This window comes from Rhipicephalus sanguineus, chromosome 3 (genome assembly GCF_013339695.2).
Source record: "Rhipicephalus sanguineus isolate Rsan-2018 chromosome 3, BIME_Rsan_1.4, whole genome shotgun sequence".
In the NCBI taxonomy this organism is placed as follows: domain Eukaryota; kingdom Metazoa; phylum Arthropoda; class Arachnida; order Ixodida; family Ixodidae; genus Rhipicephalus; species Rhipicephalus sanguineus.
The window spans coordinates 73,675,653-73,694,211 of record NC_051178.1 but is presented as its reverse complement, the minus strand read 5'-3'; the positions used below and the strand labels follow the sequence as shown (position 1 = coordinate 73,694,211).

At 47.3% G+C, this 18,559-nt stretch overlaps 1 protein-coding gene across 1 annotated transcript in view; it reads left to right on the top strand.

The window, feature by feature from the left end:
- Positions 1–15,928, top strand: part of LOC119386741 (uncharacterized) — a 73,581-nt gene extending 57,653 nt beyond the window's left edge. Inside the window, exons 15-16 of the mRNA XM_037654023.2 lie at positions 1,417–1,546; positions 10,435–15,928. Coding sequence (XP_037509951.1) covers positions 1,417–1,546; positions 10,435–12,133 — 1,829 coding nt within the window. The 3' untranslated portion in view covers positions 12,134–15,928. The remainder of the gene's footprint in view (positions 1–1,416; positions 1,547–10,434) is intronic.
- Positions 15,929–18,559: the final 2,631 nt, after the last annotated feature.

The following is an 18,559-nucleotide window of genomic DNA, read 5'->3' as shown; positions in this document are numbered from 1 at the left end:
TAGCCGCCTATATTACTGCTACCTCAGAAGTGCCAGTTTACAGGTCTGTTCTTTTACAGAATCGCGCAGTACAACTCGTGCTACCTGAATGTACTCTCTGCAATAAATGTACTACCTCATGCACATTATTCCGTTAACAAAATGACACTGGTCTTCTAGAAGCATTTGACCACCGTATATTGCCGATTATAAGTCGACCCCCCAACTTGCAACCCCTTCTAGGGAAAAAAAAAGTTGACTCCAAACACAGCCTCATGCTGCGGCCATAGCTCACCAATAAGTTTTTCAGAAGAGGGAGCGATGCAAAGAAACATTTATTTGCCCGTGAAACATTGCTTACGACTTGTCGCTTGAGAAAAGGACGCAGTCACGGTCATTGCCATCGTGTGAGCCACTGCTGCTGCTCGCCGTCGGAACGGGTGCCGGAGGTTGTTAGCCCAATCTCGACCCACCTTCTCAACGACCAGGTATCGTCCAGACTTCGGTCCGCGAAAGGAACGGCGTGTAGCAACGCACACAAAGATCTTGGTCCTTTGTTTTCTCCATTCCCTCACGCACTTTTCCGACACATCAAACTTGCGCCCTGCTTTAACGTTGCTTTCCGACTCTGCATAGAGGATCGCTAGCCTCTTGAAAGCAGCACTGTACTGTTGCCGGCGTAGCGGTGGCATCTTGGCGTCCGTTTGGCAGCGTCGCAAATCACGCACACCACTGTTCGCAAGTGAAGCGAAATGCAGAAATGGCAAACAGGCGTGAGTGCAAAAAGACGCGAAGACGCTTGTGGGCGCATGTGACTGGTCACGTGGTTTAGTTCCCCGCGAAGTGTTGCCAGCCCACACAGATGCCGATGGTTTATCAACAAATCGTTTCTATTGTATGAAAACAAAACTGCAGGGCGCATCGCAAGGTAAATTCCTCCTTATTCATAGAGCATCGTTCGCCCTCTATCAAAGGTTTGAAATGCTGCTTTCGAGACCGTGTTTCCCAAGCAGTTCACATTAATGCCGCGCGGTGGTGATTTTCAAACGCGCTCCGTAGTTTTGCCTCGCGTGGTTTCGCTATAGTTTCGCGATCGTCGTGGCAGATCGCAAAAATGTCCGGCTCCGGAAGCGGAGCGCGCGCGTTGGGAGATAGCTGTTGCCGCGACTCCGCTGCCTCTGTGGCTGATGTTATCAATGCATCGAACAGCAGGAAATCCGAGGACGACGACCTTTCGTCAGATCCCACAGATAAGTCGACTATACGATTCCATGTATAGGTTGACTCCGATTATAGGTCGACCCCCGAACTTTGGAAGGTCATTTTATGAAAAAAATGACGACTTATAATCGGCAATATACGGTATTCTGAAGTGCAATGACTATCACAGTTGTTGATTTCCACACACTTATTTGAAATTGATTCTCTCGTTGCCAGTGATGGATGATGATTACGAGTCAGACAGCGATGGTGGCTATGGCACCAGGCGTGCAGCTACCAAGCAAGTCAACTACCGGGAGCTCTCGTCAGACGATGAAGAGGCTGCTCCCGCTGTAAAGAAGAGCAGGTGAGTGACGAGACAGACCATTGTTGGAAAGCATATTGATGGTAACACAAAGTTTGCTGCCAAAGAATGTCACCCATCTGCACATCTGTCTTCAAAACAAATACAGTCAGGCCTTTATATAATGGGCACGATAATAACGAATTATCAGTTACAACAAAGTAAGTCAGGAATAGTGATGTGAAACGGTGCAGCAAATGTACCTTTATAATGAATGTTCACATATAATGAAGCTAGTTCGTGTTGGATGAGACATGTCATGAGGATTGACTGTTATATACTCTAGCACAAAGAATATTACTAGTATCCTAAACTGGGACCCAGATTCACGGGGGACCCCTGTGACATTATAAAGGAACGCGATATGATAACTGCTTCCCTATGACAGTGGTTCTGAAGGTTCATAGCTAGAACACCATGCTCAGTACCCAAACCAAAGTGACGAGTCCCTGTCTTTTTGCATTGCGGTTGTGTTTCAGGTGTTGAAAGGTGGCATGCGTAAGTAAAAGTAGCGAAAGCTTCTTTATGTGGTCCTTCTTTGCATGTTGTTGATATTTCAGTGGGCTGTCTCTTATTTTGCCGTATTATTCACTAAGCCTCTGCAAGAGACCTTATCAACAGATCAGTATCAGTTTATTCAGGTGGCCATAACTCTCAAGCTTATTGGTGTACTTATGCTATTTTCTGGCCTGGTTGTGTACCTTCAGTTTGTCTTCTGTCTTATTGTGCTGTAAGATGCTTAACCCCCTGAGGGTTGAATTTTTTCACGAAATGTGCTCCAAAAATGTGTTTTTTTATTGCTGAATTAATTTCTTCAGACTATTCTATTTCAGAAACAAATTGAAATTTTTTGCGTGACCGTAAAGTGACAGAAAAATCGTTTTTGTTGTTGCATACACATGGTTTATTCACGAGTAGCATCACGAAAAATCCTTTAAAACATGATTTTTTATTAACAAAAATTATGCCTTGTATTAAACATAGCTCATAGACATACAAAAATAAGCACACCAGAGCACTTTTCCGGTAAAAAATGTTCTTGCTGTAACACTAAAAGCTTTTCAGCGTGTGATAGTCAAGATGTCGCTCCTTCATCGTCATCCTAGTCTGAACTCGTAAATAAATACTACTTGTCTGACGAACTGACACCCAATAAATCAGATTCTGATTCAGCACTTGGGGAATAGTCCACATCAGAATAACCATCGCTCGACTCACTAGCAGCAGAGGAACCGGCGCGCACTTCCACAGCGTAAGCAAACTACATGAGTGAGTGCACGGAAGAAAACTGTGTGGTTGCGCGCACATCTGGAAAGCAAAACGAGTGATAAAGCTATACAGTAAAAGCTCGTTAATTCGAATTCCGCGGGGATGCCCAATGAGTTCGAATTAAACCGAATTCGAACTAACGAAATTCATTGAAAAAACAGCAAGAATTGAGACCGGGTTGTTGGAAAATCACTAGAGCTGTGCGAATAGCAAAATTTTGGGTGCGAAGCGAATTCGAATATTGAAGTGTAAGTGCGAATCGAATCGAATATTTTTCGAATATTTCTAAAATATTTTTCGTATACTTCGAAGCGAAATTGCAGAAAAAAAAGTTGGAGAGGATTCCTAAGCATATACTTATGAGATAGCAACATGAAAGTGTTTCTTTTCGCTAGGTTGAAGCGCAATGTAGAGGCTGAATTGTATTTATGTACATGATTTGGTGCAACCAAAGTGTTGCCGACAACACTTTACATGTGATAGGCAAAGATGCCATTTCCTCAGCCTCTCCTCTTCTTTCAACTTCTGTGGAAGCCCAACTGATGTGGCGGAGAAGGGCGTGCTCCCTTCGAGCACGGAGTTCCAAATCTGCCTCGTAGACATCAATATATAATAACATCTGAAATTTTGGATGCTAAAAAGCTTCGGCGTCCAATTTTTCGGACCTCCTGCCCAAATTTCAGGTCCAAAACAGCAATAATTGAGCCCCCATCTCTGCCACATCTTTCATCTCCATGTTGAAACAAGCGTTTTCTTGAGTTAATACACTTGCGACCGTAGCGGTGCTTGAAAGGCAACTTTGCTGCAATGCAGGGGTGTGATGAGGCGAAGCGTATTGAAAATCTCGGGACCACTTCTAATCGGACGTTGACTGTCTCTTGGCTATGTTCGACCATAACGGAGCTTGAAAGACAGCTTTGCCGCAATACGAGAGTGTAATGAGGTGAAGCATATTGAAAATCTGAAGGGGGCACTTTCAGTCGGACGTTGACAGTAGTTTTTGTTTTTGGGAAGTTCGAATAGTAAAATTGCAGTGCGAATCGAATCGAATAGCAAACACTATTCGAAAAATATTCGAAATTTCGAATATTCGCACACCCCTAAAAATCACTCAAAATATTTACTTGCGAAAATAATCCGTGATCACTGTCTGCTTCTCTTTCTTGAATGCGATCGCCATAGCCTTGTTTTCCAACGCGCGAACGTGGCGGAAAGCATCCTCTTTGCCCTCCTCGAAGCTGAAGAATAGGCGCATGACACGCGTAGCCTCCCTCCATTAGCTCCGAAGCTGAGGCCCGCGTCGGCGCCTCATCCTCTTCGTCATCTGCACCTACATCGACGGTGGGTGCTTCTCTGCCAGTCACCTGTGCGATGATATCATCGTCGGTGATTGTGCCACAGACCGCTGCACAGCGATCTGCATCGACGTAGTCGTGGAAGCTCACGTCCTCGAGTGCATCCCGCAGTCCGGCGGGAATGACCTCGGCCTCACGCTCGTCGGGCTCGCAAGCTGTGCCCTCATTGGCCACACAAAAGCCACTGTGGCGGAAGCTATTCACAACAGTTGTTGCCATGACCTGATCCCAGATCTGCACCACCATATGCAAGGCTGTGAGCAGCGTCACATCGTAGCCTTTCGTACCGGCGGCGCACAACACCAAACACTCCAACATGTGGCGCCTGTAAAAGCACTTTAAGTTCTTAATGACCCCCTGGTCTATTGGTTGCAGGGCTGCCTTTGTGCTCGGCGGCAGAAACATGAGCTTAAGCCTTCAAGTCCACATCAACCACGTGCGCTGAGCAGTTGTCAACTACCAAGAGCACCCTTCTGTTAGCTAATTCGAACTTGCAGTCGAGCTTTATGAGCCGCTGTTTGAATATTTCCCGCGTCATCCATGCCTTGCAGTTGTCTGTGTACTCTGCCGGTAGTGTGCGGATGTTCTTGAAGCAACGAGGCTTCAGGGCCTTCCCTATGATCAGCAGCGGTAGTTTTTCGGTCCCGGTCACTGTGCACAGTCTCGCTGTTCACTTCTTTGCCTTTGCCAGACACTGTGCGCAACACAATCTCGTGCCTCTCTCGGAAACGATGGAGCCAGCCCTCTGAAGCTTTAAAATCATCAATGTTCAGGCGAAACGCGTAGTCTGCTGCCTTCGCCATAACGATAGGGCCGCTCAGTGGGATGTTTTGGCTCCTCATTTCCTTGATCCACATGAGCACTGCATGCTCCAATTCCGGGTGCTTCGCCGAGCGGAGCCTCTTGCAACTGCCAGTGAACGCATCAGTTGCGTATGCCTCCTCAATCGCTCTCTTATTTTTGTATATACAGTCAACTGCTGATTTTTCGGACGCCCAATTTTCCGGACATGCTCAAAAATTCAGACGCTTTCGCGGCACCGTCGCCAGCCCCATAGACTTCAATGTATTAGAACATCCGAAATTTCGGACTTTCTGCCCAAATTGCAGGTCCGAAAGGCATTATTTGAAGCCCCCACCTCTGCCACGTCTATCGTCTCGTAGGTTCACACCACCGCTTTCGCGAGTCGATCTGTTTGAGACAGTAGCAGAGTCCAAAAGTCAGCTTTGCCGCAATGCCGAAGCGTTATGGGGTGAAGCAGACCAGAAATTCAAAGGGGCCGTTGTCGCGGCGCCGTGCGGCAATGTTACGGATAAGCAGCGAAAATGCACGGAGGCGTGATGGCGGCAGCTGGCAAACGCACCAGTACGGCTTAATCACCGACAACCCTTACGATAAGCATCTTCAGTTAACTGCTCGGTAGTGCACGTGGCCTAGCGCAGTTGCATGCGTACTGCACGCATTTAATAGGCGAGAACCCAAATGCGCCGCGCCGCCATTCCTGCTGCCTCTTTGTGCGAGACCGCTAAGTGCGCCGCATAGACGCGTTGCCTTCGCGGACGAAACCAGTTCGCCATTGCTGCGGCCGTGTGCGGTCAGGAACTAAGTGCGCATCATGAACCCTTTCATGATAAATGCGTGCGTACAATACAGCAACAGCAAAGTGACGGCGTCAGCTTAGTTGGCGATGGCTGCACACAACTAGAAACGATCGGCATGACACGGCAGCAAATGCTGCGTATCAGCGGCGATTCGGCGATGTGTGTGCGCATGTTTACATGCGCACACGCATCGGGGAAAGCCGGACGAGTCGTCCGCTCTTCCGCCACAGTCTTTGTGTTCCGCGTCGTCATTTACAAACGCTTCATGCGAGATAGCCGTAATCTATTCTGCGCTTTGCTGTTATCAGCTGCGCTCATCAGAGATGCAAAAGTGGCGGTTGGCACGTACGTAGTTAAGTGGGGTTCGCGGCAGGTACCGAATGTATTTGCGAGAGCCTGGGCGCGCACCAAAGTGCCTGATAATTGTACTGGGAGGCATTAAAGCTATTTCGGACGTGGCTGTGGTGATTTGACCACTTGAGCAGAATTAAAAAGCATGAATTTGTTTTTTCGGACGATTTCGCGGTCCCTAGGGAGTCCGAAAAATCGGCAGTTGACTGTACGTTGAAGGAGTGTTTTGGGGGATGCCATGCTTCCTTGCGATTGCGAGCTTGCTTGTTTTGCCACCGTCCACTTCACGAAGGATTCCTACCTTCTCCTTGAGCGTTTTGGTGCTCTGTCCTCTTCCGCGAGAAGTCATACTGTAGTAAGTATGGATATGCTAGGTCCAGCAGCCGAAGGCAACACCATCACAAAACCCACGACACGGCACCGAACGACTTTGTAGCTCTGACGTACATGAGGCCTAGTGACTGAATGTGCGGCACACAAAAGACACGGACACTACACAGACACGTCTGGCACGAGCCAGCACACGATGCAAAGAGCTAGTGCAATATCGCCAGTGACGCCACGTATCCGGGCGCTGCGCTCAGCGCTCGCGCCATCTATCGCTGAGCCATAAAAGCTTGCGGTGGCAGTATAAAATACCACCACGCAGCGGCGCGCAGTTCGAATTATCGATAGAGGAGCCGATGCGCGCGTGAACTAACGAGATCGTTAACCCATAGATGCCTATATATCATGGCCAGACCATGACCATCAGTTCGAATTAACCCAGAAGTTCGAATTAATGAGGTGCAAATTAACGAGCTTTCACTGTAATAATCCTTCATCTTATCGCCAACGAAACGGAGTTGGTTTTTCCGAGTCCCCAAAACAGAAAATGCAATCATGGCAGCATCGTTTGTGTAATTTAGCACCGCACGGAAACAGATGTAATCGTGCCCAGGGGAGCAACAAATGAGAGAGTAACAAGCGGTCAGCCTTTGAGAGGTTAGAAACCGGACAGCCATCAGCTTTGTGGGTGCGAGAAGCGATAACCACCTGAAGGACGAAACCGAAACCAGCCACACTGCACTCGCGCTCAGATGCGCAAGCAAAAGCCGGCTTGCTGCTTTGGAAAGAAAAAAAAAACGAGGAAACATCGGTGCATAAAAAAAATTCTACGTATTCCGGAAATGTGGCAGCACATCCCATGCAACAGAAATGATTGAAAAAGGCGCGCATTTTAAACATACAGGCAATGACATACATGTACGGCGTAAACCCTTTGTTGCCTATTAGGTGATGCCATACATGTATGGCGTAAACCCTCAAAGGGTTGAAGCGGTACCGACACCACTTTTCAGAGGTGAGTTTACTCTGCCGTACAAACCTCTTCTATGTAGAGACGGCTCTGAGCAAATGTGAAGCTCGGCAAACGCTGATAAGGTATTTAATTTTGATATTAAAGTCATTTTTCCCGTGGCGCACCTACCGACATTGGCACTAGCTTGACGTCAGGTTACAGTACTAATTCCGATGACTTCACGCAGCCGTCTGGTTAGTTCTGATGACGTCAGGTACCAAAACTTCCAAAATGGCCGCTCATGTGTCACCAAAACATTCGAAATGGCCGCTTCTCTGTCACCAACGGTGCCACGGCGCAGAACTGCTGCGGAAGTGTCACGACATCTTGCATGAGAACGTGACCAGAAGCTCATACTGTGTTGTGACGTCAGGGTACAGTAGGAAACGAAACTAGCTTTTAAAAACATACTGTAATTACTTTTTTAGGGTGCACTCATGGTTAGCAGTACATTTTCTAGGCTCTTGAAGGCTTGTCCCTTCATTTGACGCAGAAAAACGACAACCGAAAACTTTCATGTCAGTACCCCTTCAATTCACACTTTTGGTAGAGCAAGTTTCAGAATGGTCTGTAAAGCGGAGATCCCGTTGCCATGCTCTGTAGGGAGATAAAATATAAAAAGAAATACTAATTGCAATATGAAGTCACGAGTGCTGGTAGAGGAGGAGAAGGGCACCTGCCGCATGCACGATACAGAGGGTAACATATTAAATGCAGGTTTAGTTGCAGTTTTTGAAAGCCTTGAAAAGAATTTGTATGTGCAAATGCCGGTTTCAAAGGCCACAGAGTTAAAAGGACTGACAACCAATTTTCAGGGCACCGATTTTCTTTAGTGCAACGGAAAGCTAACTGGTCAGAGTGTCTAGCCACGGAATGGTAATGTAGAAAACGCCATGAAACATTTTTAATCAGACTTTCTCTATGTGCTGCGAACATGAAGTCTTATACACACTTGACAACACATGCTGCAAACAGTGAGCGCAAGAGTGGTTCGTGTTCGAGCGCGCCGGTTTACTGTGCATGTGTGTACTCCGCGTGCATGTGCCACGGCTCGACATAGGCCACTGGTGGCTGCGAAGGCAGCGCTGCTTCTCACAGTGCAACTCCTTTTACCTCGTAGGCAGCACAGAACAGAGCGGGGATAGGTAATATACATACTCTAACTTTGAGGCCAATTATGGCGCGCATGACAGCATCAGACTACGTGACTACATACAGCAAAGTGACCGACTTCATAATCCAGCTTCAAGGCTCTTCCACTAGGCTGCGCGACAATACTGGTTTTTGTTACTTTTAAGCACAATTTAAAAATATATACAGTGAAACCTCGGTGATACGATCACAGCTCATACGAATTTCGGGGTGATACAAATTTTTCGTTGATCCCGGCCAAGGCCCATTGGCCTGCAATGTAATGGAGTACGCTTGTTGCGAACCGATTTTCACCCAGCGGCGTTTGATACGAACGTACGCTACCACCAGGTACAAAGAGGTGCTGTCCGCGCTGTAGCAGAAGACACGCCAAGCACGTGCGAGCGCGGGAACGCAAGGGCATGCGCGCCGTACCGCCAAATAGTCAGAATCACGGTGTAAGAATAACACTATTCTTACGCTCAGAATAAACCTACAGAGACGCGTCACGGCCTCCGAGATTGTGTGCGCGAATCTTTGAGGCTCTTATGTGCCTCCGTGATGTGCCTTCGCGTTTAGATTACAGAGGACATTAGCGCCATGCTTCTTTTTCTAGCGCATCGACGCGGGCTGCTGTAGCTGTACTGTGTTTACACGTGCCTGCCTCGTGCATCAGACATCCCATGAAAGGTGGACGAGGACAGAAAGAAGGCGAGGACGGTCTTGGCGAAGGAGTCAGGCCTCACAACGTCAACATGAGCGACCATTGAGGTCGCACATGTGCGGGCACGGCCGTAAATCAAATCTACCAAAAAACATCCCCAACGCCTCCGCAATAACAAAATAATAATGCAGGTCCGTGGTGCTGTAATTTTGTGGCCTTGATCCATCGCGTCAAAGCGCTTCGTTTGTTATTTTCGCTGCAGTACTTCGGTGTCATGCAAAAAAAGCATGCTAAAATTTCGAAGGGGCTACTGCTGTCGCGGGTCACAATGCACCTGGTTCATTAATTATGTACGCGCGTACGGGCCGTAGATTTACCAGTGCTGGTATGATTGCCGACATCTAAGAACTTAACTGACAACCATTCAGGGTTCTTCCTGACCTTGCTGCGGCCCTGAGAAACAATATCTGAAAATGTACGCCAGCTTTCTTTTGTCGCATGCTAATTTTCCATCCTTTCTGGTGATACGAATTCCGGATGATACGAATATTTTTGGTGGTCCCGTGAGATTCGTATCACCGAGGTTTCACTGTATCCTACTCACAACGCGAAAAGGATGCTAGAATCTGTCATTATATTTAATGGTCTTTTCATTTCTACCAGGATCTAATCACACGTTCTGCCCAGTTGTCCGTCCCTTTAAGTTCCACAATGTGCTGAAAAATCATTGAACTTTATTTACTTTTGGCTAAGCTTAGTAGACTTGTTTTGTGTATTTTACAGGCTTAAGAGTCAAGCCAACCCCAGTTTGATCATAGTGGTAGGCAGCCAGCTTGTTTATGGCAGTTGGTGACGGTGTATGCTAAAGAGGCTTTAGCAAGCCCCCCTCTTGTCCTCGTTCTGTGCGCAGTGGAAAAGGATTTTCTCGTTGTTTCAGCTGGTGTTTATAGGAAGTCAGGCACTGTAGCACTTTACTCCTTGAAAACTTTCTCAATCCATCGAAATTTGTCGAAAATACTTTAATTCTTTCCACAAAGGCTACTATTAGTTCCGAGTGTACCACATGCTACATTTGGCATCAGCTTTTCTTTTCTTCTGCTAATTGTATAAGTGGAGTTGAAAAGTGGCAGTGTTTATTAAGGAGTACATGATTCTTGTCTGATGCATCGTCATCGGCTCAGTTCTAGGCGCCGCAGGGCCAGAAGCAGCTCCGAGAGTGACAAAGAGTGGCGTTGCAACAAAAAGCGGAAAGGCAAAGGCAGGCGCACCTGGCGAGCCAGTTCCACATCTGAGGAGGAAGAGGCCGAGTTCACCGAGGAAGAGAGCTCCGACGACAACCGCAGGCGAAAGACAGCTAAGCGTCCCCCACATTCCTCCGAGGAAGAGGACGAAGGCCCCAGTGAGGAAGATGACAGCAGCTCCGAGAAGAAGACAAAGAAGCCACAGAAGGAGACCAGCAAATCGGAAAAAAAGAAGCCAGCACCACAGAAGTCAAAGAAGCAGCTGCAAAGCAGCTCAGAAGAGGAAGAAGAGACAGATGAAAGCGGCGATGAAGAGGATGAGGAGGAGAGCAGTGACGCTGCGTCGGACGACGGAGAAAGGAAGTTTGCCAAGAACCGCCGCATAATTCGATCCGACGACGAAAGCGATGAAGATAAGGTCAAGGAAACGAAAGAAGCTAAAGCTACCACCTCTGACAGCAAGGAGGCACCGAAATCAACTCCTTGCAGTGCTGAGGCGGCAGGTGTGAACAAGCCTGCAGTTGCCAGTACAGAGCCTGCTGCCGCAAAACAGCCGCCTCCCGAATGTCCCGTTGCCCCGCAGCCTAATCCTCCCCAGGAGTGTGCTCCTCCTGCCGAGGCAAGCACCAGGCCAGCAGCGGTGGCTGCAATACAAGGCTCCCCCAGCTTGAGCAGACGCCTTCTTGCAGTTCCAGAAGCCAGCCGCAGTGTCTCTTCCCCAATGCGAGTGGCAGGTGACGACAAGGGTTTCCCTGAAGATGAAGAGGAGGAAGACTCTAACAAGGGTTTTCCACCAGAGGAGGAAGACCTGGAGGAAAAAGGGTTTCCGGAAGAACCGCTGCCACAACCAGTTCCACCCCCGGGCAATAGCCGGGGTATCGCACCTCCACCAGGCCACTACCCGCCAGTTCGCCCACCGTACCCCTTCATAGGTCCACGGCCACCGTATGGACCTCAGGACCCATACGGAGACTGCGTGCCTATGGACGGTGCCTATGGGAGACCGCTTGCACCGACTCCAGTCGACCCCTACACACGTGGATCGCCCAGTCCTCCCCAGTTCACCAGTCTCGACACTCCTCTTCCTCCGCACCCTCTGCCACCGCCGCCTCACGGGCGTGGCCGCCACCTGACGCCCCTGGAGGGAGGCCCGTATCGAGACCAGTACCGGCCTCCCGACACTTACCAACCACCACCACCTGGTTACTACGGTGGAGGCCCTCCGCCGCCCGTTGGTCCACCCGGTCCTTACCGGTACCCACATCACCATCCGCCACCACCGCCGTCGGGGTACCAGCACCCACATCCTGGTTACTACAACCGGCCGCCCAGCTATTACGGGCCACCCCCTCCTCCCGAGGAAGGTGGCTACGGGCCGCCCCCTCCTCACCACCCACCGCCTCCGCCACAGCCTCCGCCGCCACCACCCCCGGGTAGTTCCTACTCGGAAGGTCCCCCAGGCCCTGACCAGCCTCACTGGGGGGCAGGACCCCCACCGCCCCCTGGTGCAAACCCGCAAGGGCAAGACGGTGGCTTCACCATTACAAACATCCTGCGGCAAAGGAACGCTGGCGATGGAGGAGAAGAGGACGAGCTGAAGAGTGTGACGGACATTGTGTCGTACATCACCCAAGAGTAGCATAACGGAACTCATTGTCCTGCATTGCGAGAGGGGCACACCTTTCTCCGATGTCGCCATGTGGTGTGTGTGTATGTGTGTGTGCATTCATTCTGGATTTCTCTCGCCGACTGTGAACATTCCGGATCAGCGGTGTCTGCATTTGGTTGGCTGGCTCACCCTTCCCTTGTGTGCATGTGTGCATGTGTTGCCGGATGGTCTAGACACAGAGCTGAAGGGGTGTGTGTGCTCAAGAGAGTCGAAGGCTGCATTTGGTGTGTGCATTTTATGCTCTGTCATGCAGTGAACTCCCTCAGTGTTCGAGCATTCTGGCACGTTTGTGGTAAGTGCTTTTACACAGAGGAGTGTCTAGAAATGCACTTTATCAGCCTGCCTCACTGTCGCCTGGCAGTTTTTTCCCTTAATATGCAGGCAACGTTGTGGTTTGAAAGAAAGCGAAGGCATATTGGAAAAGGTTGTTGAGGCACTGGTTCTTGAGTGTAGCGTTTTTACAGGGAGTTTAAAAAAAAAAAAAGCTTGCTTGGGCCGAGCTCAATGATTGCCACGTGCAAGCCTTGGCAGCTGCGTCGCTTCTACAGAGTAATATTGTTCTGTCTGTTAAATCAGTGTTGTCTTTCTTGGATTTTAATATTGGCATATGGAAGATCCAGCGAATGAATGAAGAGCAGTTGTCAGTGCTAGTCTCTTTCTTCCCATGCGCATTATGATCTGAAACTACCGTATTCCTTGCCAGTGCAGAATATTGCTTTTAACTTCATTAAAATATAAGACATTCATTACTAAATTTGCATTCCGAGGCATTAAGCTGCACCTACGAGTTGTGGTGAGTGTCTCCTGCCGACATTACAATTTCAGTGTTGAGGAACAAGTATGCTGAGGATAATTGTGGCCAATTTAAGATATATATCTGTGTATGTGTTTCACATTCAAGGTTTCCCATAAAGGAGCCTAAGTTTCATCTTAAGAACAGTGCAAACACTAAATGGACGTGAATATTGACAACAGGATTGCTGCTGTTATGCTGCTTACCTACATGTCCATATGCTAGCGCTGTTCTTAGCATGAAGCTTAACTAAATTGCCCAATCGTCTGTTCCTCTAAACATCGTTTGAGAAAAAGGTTGTTCCACACGTTTTTTTTTGTAATGCCCCTTGTGTGCTGCGTGTCGATATCTGGCAAGTAGCAAGCTAGAAATGCAGAGCAAAGCTCCAACTCCCCTAATTTACGGTCCATCTGCTCTGTAGCATTCTCTCATAACTACACTGTTAACACCCATTGTAGGAGAGGCTAGTCGAAATGATGCCTTCAAATGCGTGCCTGGCTTTCAATCGGGATATTGGTGCCATGCACATAGTGCTTTGCGAGTCACTGTTTTGCCCGGATTCTTTGCATGCTGAATGCGCTGGCTATTCACCGAGGCACAGCTCAGGAAGCGGGTTTGTTGGTGCCTCACCAATTCCACTGTGGTATGATCACAGTCGATCTTTCTGCAGTCTGGTACGATCTGCAGTTGCGACCTCTCTGCTGCTCGCGAGCCTGGTTTATCTTTTATGTGACAGCTGCGCAGTGATTCACTCATAGGAAGACAGATAACCTTATCATTTCTGGTGCTTCAATGTCTTTAGTACTGCATGCAAAGGAAAGAACTGGTGCACAAGAAGGCTAACAAAACTCATGGCCTAGTAATGCGGCGAGCAGACGGAATCCATTTCGTGGATAAATATCAACCCCTGGCTGCTATCCTCTCTGACTTCCTTGGTCCGCAGTGGTTGAGGCTAGCTGCAAAAAAAAAAAAAAAATGCCAGACACAGAATGGCCTCTCCGTATAGCATCTTTTATAGGAAGAGTGATTGCTCAACTGGTTGTATGGAAAATCACATGTGGGGGAAAAGGCTACTCCGAGGCCTGTACTGCGAATGAATTTCACGAAATGCATGCGGGTAATTTCACGGAGATCCGTTCTTTCCGGAAGTTATGCTTCCAAGAAAGGAAAACTTTACGGCCTTGCCGCTGCAACTGTTTCTTGTCGTGTGATAGCAATTTCCAACAGGATGGATGTAGTAAGGCAGTGGGGACATAGAAAAAAAAAAAGAGTGCTTATATTTAATTATATACACCCTGTCACCCTTGCAGAGGTTCAGGGAAGGGTGCAGCGTGCGTACACCACAGTTTGTATGTCGATACTTAAAAAAAAGTTGCGAATGTGTGGGCATACAACCAACAGGTTACATTGTCGGCTGGCAATGCTTTTATTTTTGCGACTGTTTGGAGTGCCCCATATTTTTACCATATTGTAGTGTATGTTGTTGATGCATATTGAGCAGACATCAATACATGCGTTTTCAATCGATTGTCTTTATTCTGTTTTATTGCGGTGACCCAGGCTTCTAGAACAAAGGGGAAAAAAGAAGAGCTAATGAAATGGTGCTGCCAGAGTGTGCTGCCTGCAATTGAGTTTGCGTGTGCCTCGTTTTGTATGCTTACGTCGACGTACGCCTGCCTGCAGAAATTTTTGGAATGCTTAACTCTGTAACTCTAATAGAAAGGAAAGGAAAACTAATTTATTTCGTGGCATTGAAAATGCAGCGGAATGGTATTTCATAGACAACCGAGGGATAATTTGATTTGCCCAATGAGTTAGTAACAAGGATGGGGCTTGACGCAGACGACCATCAGAGTAGTTGCATTTTATCGTCATCTTAATGCTTTTAAAAAACTGTCATCCATTCGCTGTCAGGAGTTCGGCCTTTCAGGAAAGCAGCCGCATTCTAAAAACCTTTGCGGCCGGGCGTACAGTGCTATTTCAATTGAGAAATGTCCTCATATTTGTACATATCATCTTAAGTTATGGATATTTTTTATTAGATACAATATGTTGCTGTGTATGTGTGGTCCATTTCACAGGCTGCTAGTGCTCCTGCTTTGTGCCTAATGATTTTTTGCGTACAATTTATTAATTGACATCATTGCTGTTGTGAGCCTTGCAAGTCCCTCTACTCGTCATTGCAGCACCACTAGCACCTTGTGGAGTGCACCTCAGCGAGGAACAGTTTCTTTAGTTTCGAATGATATTGAATATGTCCTGTGCAGGAACATGATTATGAGTGTGCGTTTATTACTGTTATGTTGTGCAATATGCCAATTCAGCGGGTTACAAAGGTTTTCCTGCGCACAATGAATTTTATTTGCGCTTCCTGCGCTGCCGACCTGCTGAATTTGGCGTAATTGCTGGGATTTATTTTGGGCTTGTGAGAATATTCGATATTTTCGGATAATCGATGGCATAGTAATATGCTATTAAATGTTTGCTTCAGTTCAGATTTCATTATTCGAAATTTCTAAATTTCATTCATTGGTTAGTGACTGAATTAAAGACCAATGTAAGAATCACATAAAAAGCATATATTCAGATTGTGTAGGTACAGCAGAGCCTCCTCGCAAAATCTAATGTTTGAAATACGAGATTGAAGCGTCCGAAAACCAAGCACTCCGCTTGAAATCCAAAAGTTGATATTCACACAAGCCAGTTTTAATTTTTTTTTTCAGAAGCAGGCTAGTTTTTTTTTTTCTGTGATTAGTATGTGTCCATTAGTGCTGCTTTTATCCTTCATGGCACCTGGCAGCAAGAGTGAAAAATGTGGCAAAGTGGGTTTTACTGGGAAGGGCAACGTTTACATTGCACATGACTCCAACACTGTACAGTCATTTCATCTCTCCATCAACGGGAAGGCTTGGTCACGGTTTCCTGGGCGAGTCTCGTTGCTCGCTGCTGTAAGAAAGCTTTTTGTACATAGACGTCTTGTCCAAACCGTGTAACCAAAGGCATGTCAATAAAAAAGAACATCTTTCTTTTTTTTTTGTTGCTTTGTGTCAATGTTATCCCTTGCTGATGCACGCGCATTCAACATCTGTGGCCGTATTCTTAATCAGTCTGAGGGATACTTTCACTTGTGCAAGATTTCTTGTAAGTAGTGTCAAACATAGCAAGATTTACTGTCACTTGCTCCAGATGCATTACAGGATTTCTTGTAAACTGGCTACTGGCACCATATGGTACTGGCAGTGAATGAAGGACCTCTTGGGCACAATGCAGAGCATGGTGTTGCACTGCGGTACAAGGAATGCCATTGCCCCATAGACGTCGATGTGTTAAGTATTATAAAATACATTTAATGCATCACTTTATACATCCTGCACAGGCCAAATCGAGAACTTGACTTGCACAGTTCGAACTTTATTCTCTGTAGGATATAGGAAAATTCAGCGGATTAATATTTTGTGTGGGCTGGAGGAATCGGACGATGAAAATGGCAGTTCTTAGCTGAAAATGGCGGTTCTTAGGCAACTCTTGCAGATGTGCTGTAGGTAGACTTTCTGCAGATTGAATGGTTCCACGGAATTGGCAGACATTGTGGTACTGAACACCTAGCAGTCATTTTAAAACTTCCATGAGCAGATGAAAGTGCTAAAAAATGGCTTTAAGCTAAAGTGCTCACAAATGTGAATAGTCCTGAGACGTTTCTGAAAATGTACAGATCATACATCAAGAATTGTTGGTTGCCACTGCATTCTCAAGAAAGAGTGGTTCAACGGCACACTTGAGGTCTTCATCTGAAAAGCTGTGTAGAGATGTGCACCCTCCAGCAAAAGTTTATGGGACATGGAATTATCGAGAAAGCTATATTCCCACTTTGTATGCAAGCTTATCGTCTCGGTATCATGCATTGTATCTCGACACAATTGCAAAGTATCTTTGCCCAGCCTTGACTTCGCCACCACAACCACCATCGTCCACTTGTTTGCTTCACGAAAGCAGCATGTGCTGCGATATAGTCATGGGGTAATGAATGCTTTAGCTTCACTTTTACATTACCAGATTCAGCCAACCTAGAACTACACTTTTGTGTCCTTTCAATAGCAAGTGGGAAGTTCCTTCGGCCAACCAGAGAGTGCACACCAGTGCCGTTAGTGTTGACTAAAGGATCGCCAACGTTGCCTTGCTACTGGCAACAGTTGGATGGTGTTGCCATACGTTAGATGAATGATGGCTGGTTAATCGATGGTGTGTTCGCTGGTGAAGGCTATCCTTTGTTATGATAGCAACATTGTCATCATTCAATTTCGATCCAATGATGCTCTCACAGAGATGGCAATCGGAGTTGGTTCTGCTTGCAATATTTTGGTTTTGCTTCATAAAGCAATTTTTCAAGGCAGCGTCTCGTGCGCCGCGCGGTGCAGGAGCCGATCCCACACAGAACTGGCTCCTGCACCGCACGGAAGTGACGTCACTTCGTTAAAGTTAACTTAAAACAACTCAAATAGACAGAGTATTACTTTATAATGTGTTAAACCTACAAAAATATTAAACAAAACGTGTTTGACGACTTATTTAATGTATATTTGTTAATAATGACATATCGCAACCACCTTAAATCCAGGGGGCGTTGCGAAAGGTAACAGCAGGCAAACATAGCAGCCGCGAGAAGATTGATGTGCGGCAGAGTTTGATGTTCTGCGGATTGTTGCGTTGCTGTTGGAAGTTCTGCATTTCCTAGTTTGCGATGTCAAAACGTGGTGTTGTCGAGGGTGAAAGTGTCCTTGCAACCGAGTACCTCATTGTGCTTGTCGCGAAGGGTAAGGTTGACGATGAAATAAATGTTGTTGCACATTGCAAAAATATAACAGCACAAGGGACGGGACTGAAGACACAAAAACCACAGGACAGTTCGTGTGAATGTCCGGACGCACAAAAAATCCCCGTGCGGCTGCGAAGTGTTTTTACTCAGCCTGTGATCTCCGATGGCCAATGCTCCTGCACTGCAGGTTTTTCGCAAAGTGCGAACACGTAGCGGCCGTTCATCCGTTGCTAGGTCAATCATGCTGTGCTGTCACCGGCCGTGTTATTCAGCAATGCAGACAAACTGTGCGGCACTGTTTTGGAGGTAGGTGGGCTAACGCAGTCAGCTGTTGCCATTGGGCATCGTTTATCAAGTGCTGATCGCCTAGAGTACAGTGTAGCCTAAAGCATCATGTCGACACTTCAGTATTTTGAAGCGACTTAGTCTGCCGATTACTTCGTGAGGCGCGCGGAGACGGTACCAACGGTACACTACCAGTCATGCCTTGCACTCGGAACACACACGCAATGCGATAGCGCCAGCCGGAGCACTATTCTAGCGCTACTGTGACGCCGGCCGAAAGCACAGATTCGCCCAGCGATATTTGAAAGCATGCTGAAGTTCGACTGCTCCGAAGCCACGCTTTACGCAGTTCGCGTTTCTTTTCATCGCGATATAGTACGTCACCACGAGCCATTCGCGAAATCTAGGCGCCCAGTGACTCAGTTCTGAGACCACGTCCTGTCATCGGAGCCTTGATAAGCCGTGCAAATCAACATTTCTGACGCGGATGCCGGAGAAACCGATG